This window comes from Dysidea avara, chromosome 2 (genome assembly GCF_963678975.1).
Source record: "Dysidea avara chromosome 2, odDysAvar1.4, whole genome shotgun sequence".
Classification (NCBI taxonomy): domain Eukaryota; kingdom Metazoa; phylum Porifera; class Demospongiae; order Dictyoceratida; family Dysideidae; genus Dysidea; species Dysidea avara.
The window spans coordinates 19,847,334-19,858,756 of NC_089273.1; the positions used below are offsets into that span (position 1 = coordinate 19,847,334).

An 11,423-nucleotide genomic window follows, 5' to 3' on the forward strand; every position below is an offset into this window, starting at 1 on the left:
GCAGCTGAGCTCTTTACAGAATAGTTTCTTTGTAGCTGAACTCTCTACAAGGTAACTTCTTCTAACTGATCTTTCTACAGGGCAATTTGTTTGTGGCTAAATTTTCTACAGGGTGATTTCTTTGCAGCTGAACTCTCTACATGGTGGTTTCTTTGTAGCTGAACCCTCTACAAGGTAATTTCTTCTAGCTGATTTCTCTACAGGGTGATTTGTTTGTAGCTGAATACTCTACATAGTAGTTTCTTTGTAACTGAACTCTCTACAAGGTAATTTTTCTAGCTGATTTCTCTACATGGTGATTTTGTTTGTAGCTGAATTCTGTATATTGGTGATTGTTTGCAGCTGAGCTCTTTACAGACTGGTTTCTTTGTAGCTGAACTCTCTACAAGGTAACTTCTTCTAGCTGATGTCTCTACAAGGTCACTAGTTTGTAGCTGAACTCTCTACATGGTGGTTTCTTTGTAACTGAACTCTCTACAAGGTGACTTCTTCTAGCTTATCTTTCTACACGGTGATTTTTTTGTAGCTGAACTCTCTAAGAGGATACTGCTTCTAGCTGATCTCTCTACAGGGAGATTTGTTTGTAGCTGAACTCTCTACATGATGGTTTCTTTGTAGCTGAACTCTCTACAAGGTAACTTCTTCTAGCTGATCTCCCTACAGGGCGATTTGTTTGTAGCTGAACTCTCTATATGGTTGGTTTCTTTGTAGCTGATCTCTATACAGGTTACTTGTTTCTAGCCGATTTCTTGAATTCTCTTCAGGGTGACTGCTCTATTAGGATGACTGCTCTATTAGGATGACTGCTCTATTAGAGTATCTCGATCTCGCACTTGCTACACCAAGTTGGATTTTGTGGTATAACTCCGTGGCTTTATGTCTGATTCTTCTACACCATTGAAGAGCCTTTCTAAGATGATTACTCCATCTATACAACAATTTTCAAAGCATTACCCCAAGCGGTTTATCTGGTAGGTGTGGCAAGCAGCAGTTTTTTGTTAGCTAATCTCGATTGCGTAGTTGTTACACACTGTTGGTTTTTTCATTGTATCTTCCTGGTTTTTAGCTCGATTTCTTTCAAACCACAAAAGGTTTGAGGTTCCATAGTTAACCTATTCACCTACCGAGTTTCAGCTTCTTCCCATACGCGGTTTACCCTGTAGGCGTGACAACATATTGGTGTTATTTTTCGTGAATATTCACTCATAACTCTTTGCCGGTTTATCGTATTCCTGCCAAAGTTGGTACCGAGATGCGCCTTTGTACCCCCCTTCTGTGTGCTAAATTGCAAGGCAATCGGATATGGCGTTCACGTTTTATAGCAGTTTTTGTAAGTGTGCGAAAAGAGGAAGAAAAAAATACGAAGAAACTAAGCCAATTTTTGAAGTCGCATATCTCGGGAACGCTTGAAGTGATTTCGCTCAAATTTGGAATGTGGAGTCCTGAAGGTGGAGGGAGTGTCCACAGCAAAAATCATTTTGTTTCATCAAGGCAGCACAGAGCTACAGAGGTGCAAAAATTGCATTTTTTTTCTTCCTGTCAATATACTCATGGGTATTGCGAGCCGGCTTCTTGGGCCGCACGACACACTACCGGGTGTCTTGATAAGGACTAATACTATTCTGTAAGGGTGATTTTCGTCATGTAAGATATCTCTAGAATGATTTTCAAAGGTGGGATTTTGGGTGGTGTGCAAACTTTTAGGCAATCCCTACTTAAATAGTACTACCGTACCATTTCATAATTACAGTTATACACACATGACTGTTATATTAGGGTGACTGCTGTATAAGAGTATCTTGAGCTGGCCTCTTGCCTCATCAAGAAGGTTCTAAACCAGTATGGGATGCCGTCATTGTGTTCGACTAAATAGATTGCTAAGAGCTGTGGCCTCCATGTTCAATTATTATCAATTAACCAAGATCATTAATGGGTGTGGTCTCAAACTTATTATGAAGTTACAATTATCTAACAGGTGTCCGCTACCTGAGTGCTTAAAATAATTTTGTGATCATCTCAATAAGCTGCTCAAGGAAAAGTATTGACATAGAAAATTAATACCTAAATTAGAACCCGGCGGTATTGAAATTTGAATACATGGTATTAGTAACAGGAAAATATCGCGGTATATCGGTATATAGTTAGTTTGTTATTGTAACTATTGCATCATTTCTTGGGCCTAGTATGAAGCAGTATCATCCCAAAAACCAAAAAATATATATAGTTCAGGCAATTATTATAATTAATAAGCATGTGTTGTAATGTGACAAGCTCAAGCTTTTGTTTAAGGTGTGTCTGCTAAACCATCAACAAATTGGATAATTAAACACCAAAGGCTGGGTTAAAAGCAATCCTATACCGGTATTCATTGATATACCGGTAATTCGATATATCGGTTATCAAACGCTGTCACGATGATGATAATATATCACGATAAACGGTATTACCGATATATCGCAGAGCACTAATCTGGATAAAGTTTTGTTGCATGAAGATGACGACTAGCCTGGTTGAAGAAAAAAGGAGGCAATGTGCAGAGGGCACATACTTGTTGGAACCCCAAAAGGCACACCCCACATTTTAGTTTACTATTGTGGAATAAAATGGTGGCCATATGCTGCTTTGTTCGGCCTCCAGCCTTGCAAATAGGGGCAGACAGCCAGGCAGGCATGCAGTCAGAAGAAAACTCAAGTTTTGACATTTTTTTGTCAAGCCACCTGTATGTTTTCTTGCTTGCTTGTTTTTTTTCATGCTGTATTTGGACTTACTTCTGTAAAAGTGATTTTTGTTGTGTGAGATGTCTATAGGATGATTTTTAAAGGTGGCATTTAGGCAGCACCCATCATTTTAGGGTAATCCCTATTTAAACAGTTCTACCGAACTGTTTGATAACATGGCCTATCAAAAGCAAGGCAGGCAAAGGTATGTCAATTAAATATACGATATGTCCATCAGTCTGTTTTGTATTAGACATGAAATAGTTGTTTAGTACTTGGCTTCTAGCTTTGCGTATTATTTTCTAGGAGTTAAACTAAGTGTTATCACACACACACACGCACACGCACGCACGCACGCACGCACGCACGCACACACACACACACACACAAACTAGGACAAATTATAGTGCAGGTGTATAGAGCTGTACCATTGATAGTACTGTATATTAAGTTATTTTTGAAGGAATTTAAGTTTAAAATTATCCAAAGAGCTGTGGTTCTATGAAAATTTAACTCTTCAAAGAATACTAATTATGTGCAATATTTAAACTTTTACAAAGCTAGCTAAGCTGGCCTAGAATTCATTCAGTGTTAACCACTACATGTGAAGTTAGATCTCAGAACTGTGTAGCTGTTAAAATACAATTGCAACGGACTTCCATGGCTTGGCATTGTTTCAAGCTAATTCTAGTAAGCAGCTGTAGCAAAAGTTCCTCAAGATTTTCCTCCGCACATGGACACGTGGAATGAATCATGCTCTCATTGTTTCAATCTCGTCTACAAAATAAAATCCCCCTAATGTAATATATATATACAGTTTGTTGTAGACATAACATCCCTGTGTCATTTGTATTTTTACATGCAGTCAACATCTCCGCTTGGTTAAACGTGCACTATCAAAATTATTTTTGTTGGACTACATTCAACGTTTGAGCATTCAAAAACAAAACCTACAAAATTATAGATTTACCAGCTACTCTTCAAAAATTTCCCATTCAAAAGTAACCTCATATGTGGTATGTTATATGTGTAGAATTCTGACCTTGCTGCTCTATCATTCTTAGTACACCAACCATTAGAATAATGACAACACTGCTCCTTTTCTATTCTAAATTAAAGGAGTTATATGGGATTTCAAATATTACATAATATCTTACCCCATTATATAACACTGGTTACCACCAATACAGTTATCACCTGGTAGTCCACATGTAGGCTCCAGTACAAAATCAGAGTTTGAGTCAACAAAATCTAGATTACAAGGACAGTTTTTAAGATCATCAGAACTTAAAATTTGGTTAGTTCTAGTGAGCCACAAATTACAGTATCTCATTGCTGATTTTACACCCCTCACTCTAGGCATATAAGATAGTACTGACGATGTGTACATTACCTCAAGGTTAGCAGTTTGTTTGACAAGAGCAACAACATAAATATTGAAAAAATTTTGAGATGGTGGACTAACTGTTTGTCTGAAAATTACATTTCCATTCCTGTAGTTTTCTCTAACAATGTTAAACCGTCGAGGGATTGGTCGTTTAATCCATACACTGTTAGTACTAAACGTATAGCTCTCAAGTCTATAACTAACTTCACCACCTTCATTGAATTCATCTTTATTTATTTGCTGAGTATTCCACCTGGCAGTATAACGTGTATCATGGTCAAGTATTGTAAACCCAGTTTGACCATCAGAATTATAAACTTGCACATCAGCTTCCATATCTTTGTCTGAAACTATTAAATAAATTAAAAAGAACAGTAAATTTCAGCATTGAAAAAGTTGATGTTCCATGCAACAAGTGTTTGGAATTTTAAGTTTGATTAGGAATCATAGAAATAAAAAGTAGGGAAACAAGGGAGGTTGCTTACTATATATACCTGCATATACACTATAGTGGACATTGTTACTCCCTACTTCAGCCTATGCCCATTACGGAATTAGGGTTATATGTCCACTAGTACATGTAAGCAACCTCCCTTGTTTCCATACTTTTCATTTCTACGATCCCTAATCAATTTTAAAATTCCTAAATTTCTTTAAAATTTCAATTTTTCCTTACTTGTTTGTTTGTTTACTTTTTTGTAAAATTATTATGACTGGTGAACCCATGCATACTGCATCAAAACAAATGATGGTGCCAAAGTTAATGTTTTGGTCTGAACATGCACCCCAGGTAACAATTACTGACTCAATAGTAGAGTAGCCATTAATTACACTTTGCTATCAGCTAGTGCTATAACAAAGAACAGTAGGATAAGTACCTCTGCAATCAATCCAATCACCATGGAAAATATGGATGATTCACGAGCCCCGGATTGAACGGTGGCCATTACGCATCTATTTCAGCCTGTTACACAGCGTGACAAAAAGAAGAACAGTACAAGAAGTGCCTCTGCAAATCAATCCAGTTGCTACTGAAAATATGGGAAAGATACCAACACAGCCATAGAGAAGCCGCATCACGCTATTGCAAATCAACATCTTAAATTGTACTGTCAGCGGAAAGAACTGGAACATAAAAGAGGATAAACGTAAGTCCATGATGCGTGTATTGTACATAATGTGGCTGGCAAAAAAGCACATCTCGGGATGAAAAGCAATGTCAAACAGTGAAAAAATCAAGCCTGTAGCTATATCCATTGTCAAGTTATGCTTGGCTGAAGGCATCAGTTAGTTAATCAGAATAAAATACTGTTAAATTTTAAACTTTAAACTTCCACAGAAACTTTTTGGAAGGATTTGGGGTTCATCTGAAGACATTTATGGGCTTGGCTGTAACTAACCAATACTGCCATGTTGTCATGAAGGGAAATTAACAGTACGTTCACATTAGCACAGTAGCACGGTTCAGTTCGACTCGGTTCGGTACGGCCCAGTATTGCTTGTGTTCACACTACGCAGTCTCGCTTGCTAAGTCACCTGGTTTCCATAGGCGCACAAATTAAATATTAATTAATTTGCTAACTAAAATTGGATGCAGCTCTTGCCCTTCAAGTCTCTTGTGTTGGAATTCTTTAATTTCAACAAGACAGCAATAGATAGGCGGCCATGTAGAGCTGCAGAAATCGTGCCCGTGCCCGCGAAATAGTAACTGGCATGATGACAAGTAGTTCATAACTGTCCCTAGGCTTTCTTTCGTGCCAAACCTCGCATCGAACAGTGTTTCTGAGCCCTTCTTCATTGCATGTTGAGTTTATAAAATTACTATTTTGTGCGCCTGATGAGTAATTATCGTACCGTACCATGCTGGCCTGGTTCAATCGGGTGGGCTGGCTCAGTTCGGTTGGGCCCGGTACAGACGGTGCTCACATTGCACTTTTTATCGAGCCGTACTGTTCCGAACCGTGCTACTGGGCTAGTGTGAACAGGATGTAAGGCTGGTTTTACAGTGATACTTTTGGCTGGAAAAACCCAGTTTTCATGATGCTCAATATACAGTAGTATGATGCATGGTTTAAAGTACTTTACTAAGATAGCCTTTCTATCATGCAATCACTAATACAGTATACTCATATTTATACATTTATAGTTATCACAAATTCAAATACGACATGCAATAGAAAATTTGACAGAAGAAAATGTTGATGAAAATAGACAAAAAAAATTATTGATGAACATACATACATAGATGTATGTATATTCCAGTCAAATCCAGAATATACACACACAATAATTATACAGTATGCATAGGTCTTCATTTACATGTAATGCACATGTGATATATCAATAAACATTAGCAAATTCGCTTTGATTTCAGCTATCAAAGTTACTATATGTTAGCTGTGTTCACAACAGTTTTGCTTACCAACTTCAAATGCAGTACTGAAGACTCCGTTGTTGCTGGTAATGGTAATGGTCACATTATGAGAACCAAGCCTCCTAAACAAAGGTATTGGACATATCGCCTTTTGATTTACAGTAATGCCTTTAATTTGTTTAAACTTCTCCAGTCCATTCTCATCAACAAATGATGTTACATCACCATCTTTATCAGTGAACACACATGTGATTGGCTCAACACTTCCATTAAAACATGGTCCAATTAACTGCATTGTCCCACCATTAATGATAGTTGGAGTCTTAGGATTGATTATTCTGATACCTAAACATAACATAATTATTGCAAAAATAAAAGTAAAAAAGTGAATCATTTACATAAGTTCTATAATACATGTACTGTATCCATGATAATGTATGGAGTATAAGATTTATGATACATCAACTTATAATTCTAATTAATTTAGTAAACATTTTAGCATACATAGTTCTAAATAAGGTACACCACATGTCTTGTGCATAATTGAGAACTACAATCAATATTTTGTATTGTGTGTATCACTATCAGTGTGTAATATTATTATTACATTTTCAATACAATTCACATCCCAATATAGTGCATTATTAATGTGACGTACAAAAATTCATCCATACAATATGTGATATATGTCATCCTTGATCATACTACATACCTGATACATCATTGCATTTGTCTTCTATAATCCGATCAACTCTATATACAAATTGGCCCTTTTTATTTATATTAGAATGTAGTTCTATGTCAGAAACTTGTTCGGTTCTTGAGCCAGGTAGTGAAAAGTCTATCGAAGGCTCTCCACCAAAATTTACTCCAACTTGAGCTGGCATGGTACCATAATCTCCTTTATTCCAGTTGATACCATTATCAAGATAGTTGAATACTATAAATGAGTGGTTACCATCAGTAACAAGAAGAGCTTGAAAAGTGTTGGTCTGTAATAATATAAAACAAATAAGTTCATGTATCTAGTAAAGTTTATTAGCTGGTTAAAATGCAAACACATTCATTTCTACTGGCTACCTATAGAGAAACTCAATACACTAAATGGAGTACTGTATTACTATAATTCACTGTGGCTGTACAACTGCAAAGTAGTTAAACTAACTGGCTACACTTCTCTAGTGGTTGACGTGACATTTCAAGAAACAACTGCATTATCACATGACAACTTTCACATTATGTGTATATCAGTTGTAAAGGTATATGTAATTCCTAAGTTGTCAAGTTTAACTGACACAAACTGTCTTTGCCAAATTAAATGTAAATAAAAGGTCACATCCTCACAGGCTAAGTACAAAAACTGCTTGTGAGACAATGTAGATGCAAAAATTTGGAATAGAAAATTGCTGACTTTTGGTACCATGCCACAATTTCCTTCCAAATAGCACAATTGCCAAATTACTACCGTAAATGATGAAATTTTGGAGTGGCTAACATTTGGAGAATTTGGTGAATGAAAGCAAATTTGCCAAAATGGTACGTAACTTAGCTAAACTTATATCTACCAACTTGCCTTACATGCTGGTTCACCAAACTTAAGTCACACTATTTATAGTATTTACCAAACAAAACTATGAAATACACACAATTTTTTTACTAAGTGATCTCACAGATGGACAAAAGTGAAGACAGTTTTACTTTTGAGAAGCACTGACTTTCCACACAATTTGCCCATTACATAGTAAGAGTGAAGCTTGACAATGACAAAGTTTCAAATTTTCATTGATGGCCAAGCAACCACAAAAACTAAAACTTCTATTTACCTTATTGGTCCCACTGTTATAATGTCCCACATTATACCATGTGGCAACCAACATCCACAGAGGGTCGAATTGAGGTAGTTCCATTACTTGGTATGTAGCACTATGTATTATGCTACTTGCTCTTTGTAACAATGTTGGATCAGATGTCTCCTTCAAGTATATTTCCCCAATGCCTCTAGTATCAACATCTGACATGAATGGTGCAATTAAAGATCTGTTAGGCATAGGAAATGGAGCTGGATTAAAGGTAGGATATGGAGCATTAAATGAGATCACTCCATTTGTGTTGACCTGTTGGAAAGTTTTTTCTAAGTAGCATACAAGAGACATAGTTAATAAATACACATGTATATGTGCACAGCAACTGGTGATAACCTTAAAACTTTTGTGAGATACAAATTTTCAAGTAATAATATGCATAAATGTATGTGATGACAGCTTAAAGTTGAGTTACACAGTGCTCCTGATAAGAATTCTTAAGCGCCAGGACAAAATGCCAGGACAAAATGTCCTGACAAATCCAAACTTGTCCGGACAAATTTATGATTTGTAAGGACACAAGTGACCTGCCTATAGTAAGCATTCTCTGATGTTAGGCACTCTGGCTGTAGGCATTCCCTTTGTTGTACTGAGGATAGACATTTTGATCACTATTACAAGTGATTTTGTGAGGTTTCTGTACAGCTGAGGGGTTGGCATTGGTACATTAGTGGTGACTCTCTTGGGTGGCTTGAATGTTAAATCTCCTAGCAACCAAGAGACAGCTATTAGTAGCAACTCTTGGTAGTAAACAGTAAAGCAAATATGCACATTTTGGGTTCTTTTGATAGGACATCATGTCCTGCCAAATACAATGATGGTCATACATTTATCTGAATTGTCCATTGTCTGAGACCATTATCGGGAGCACTGGTTACATGTACAATAGCTATATTGTGAAAATATCTTTTTACACATTTTCACATAAAACTGTCTCTCAAAACTCCAGCCTATATGGTACACATTTACATGTATAAGTACAGTTAGGTGGTTCATAAGTATTACCTCACTATAGACCTGTGAGAAACTTATTGTAGTTAAAGGGAGTCAGAATATATAAACACAGGAATTCCCAGACCACTAGTGACTTGATCCTCCTGCAACATGTACAGTAGTCTAGGCATGCAACAAAGAGCCACATTATTTTGTTTGTACTTACATAAACATTCTTAAATTGCCTGGCAAAGAATGGAAAAGTTACACTAATACTAATATTATATGATCCAGCATCATCATTAGGACTGAGTCTAAACTCATCACATTTTGATCTATCAAGTTCATCAATAGTTACTCCATTAGAATCCAACACATTACTAGTATGGATCATTCCAGAGACAGCATCAATCAAACAAAGCTTGGATCCATTAAAGGGGAGAAACTCCTCAATAGGAACACCATTGATTGAACATAGCAGCAACAATAATACCACTACCTGATAAATCATCTTGATGACTAGATAGACTACAGCAAATAAAAATTTTAGCATATAAATTTAAATGTTATATTCAGTAAATAGAATTCATAAGAGCACTTGTTAAGATCCCCACACTTTGTCCTACATAAACTAATACCAAATAAGTATAACTTAATATTTATAGTACATACTCCTGGCTCCACAAGTATTCCCCAGATAACTACTACTGAATAACAAATCTTTGTTATCAGTCCCTTTGTTGCTACATCATTATGTGGATGAATAGTGTTGTATGACATGTTAACTCAGTACTATAGACGTAGGTGCTATACATGTATTATGCACAGCATGTGTCCAGCGTACACACATGTTAAAGGGTGTCATGTAACCAGTAGAAATCAAGTCTGGAACAAATTGTTTGCTGTTATATACCTGGGATGTACCAAAAGCATAGCCACACCTGCCGGGCTATTAACCCAGGCTTAAGCATCATTTGTAACCGTCAGTACGGGTTAAGTAGGATTATATAGGGGATTTACGAACAAAGTTGCCCCATTAGAGGAGCTTTTGACAATATCTAAATTGATGAAAAAGCACTGGCTCGTGTGCAGGCCACAATCCACACATGCTTGGTGAATTGCAGTGGGGGATCAGTAGTAGGTTAGAAAACTGGCTACACCCCAATAGTGGGGCTTCTGCTCCCATAAATTGTCAAATCCCCACCTAACCCATACTGGGGGGTAGAGTCTTAACACTGACAGAGCTATACACTGATGGTACATTCCCTGCTGTAACTTAAGTTTTTTATATACATACTTCCGAGTACACAATCATACTTCTAAAGTATGTACATCATACTAAGTGAACTCTCGAATAGGACATAGATATACCAAGCCCAGGGTAGGTGCATGATTGTAGCGAGTTGACTTATGTATTAAATTCTTATTCAAACTATCTATGTACTTACCAGAGTCACTTAATACTTCGTCCTGTACTGCAGTCTGAGTGTAAACGCTAAACAAGCTCGAAATCACCCACAATCAAATCTAACAGTCGCCGTAATCACGTGATCATAAGTTGCGGTGGACCACAAAATTGTACTGTACGTCTGCGTAGCGCCTGCCTCCTACTCTATGCTGACTATGCAGGAGACGGGCGCCGCCATACTATGCCGGTATCCTTTCACATTAGAAATTCACGAGGTGAGTGTATACATATCTTTCACAGTGAACTACGGCCAGTTGAGTAGTGCTGACCACCATGTTGTAATCATGGATATATTTGGACTGACATGCTCGATCAATAATACGTTGCACTTTCAATGGAAGTAGCTAACCCAGCTGTATAGCTAGCTATACATAGTTGCAGTTACCACGTTTGACGCAATCAAACCATGGTCTAGCCCATGTTGTACCATCATGCCTTTTGTTTTGTTCATTAGCTACTATTTAGTATAATGATTAAATACGGTGTTATGACCCTTGTAACTATTATGGTAACTCTGACTGTTGTATTAGGGTGACTGCCTATTAGGGTATCTTAACATTGCTGCTTACAACTCACATTGGGAAAGCTATTGTGAGAGGTGTGGTTATGGTACTCTTTTGTAGTAAACTCAATTATAGTGCATAATAATTATAATCACTTCAAGTATTTTGTGGCATTTAAT

At 37.0% G+C, this 11,423-nt stretch overlaps 1 protein-coding gene across 1 annotated transcript in view; it reads right to left on the reverse strand.

The window, feature by feature from the left end:
• The window catches only part of LOC136246785 (uncharacterized), a 47,114-nt gene extending 36,277 nt beyond the window's left edge, over positions 1-10,837 (reverse strand). The window contains exons 1-7 of the mRNA XM_066038345.1: positions 10,722-10,837; positions 9,500-9,801; positions 8,302-8,592; positions 7,191-7,470; positions 6,527-6,823; positions 3,875-4,454; positions 3,760-3,825 (exon numbers count right to left, since the gene is read on the reverse strand). Of these exons, the coding sequence (XP_065894417.1) occupies positions 3,760-3,825; positions 3,875-4,454; positions 6,527-6,823; positions 7,191-7,470; positions 8,302-8,592; positions 9,500-9,784 (1,799 nt within the window). The 5' untranslated portion in view covers positions 9,785-9,801; positions 10,722-10,837. The remainder of the gene's footprint in view (positions 1-3,759; positions 3,826-3,874; positions 4,455-6,526; positions 6,824-7,190; positions 7,471-8,301; positions 8,593-9,499; positions 9,802-10,721) is intronic.
• Between the last annotated feature and the right edge of the window lie 586 nt (positions 10,838-11,423).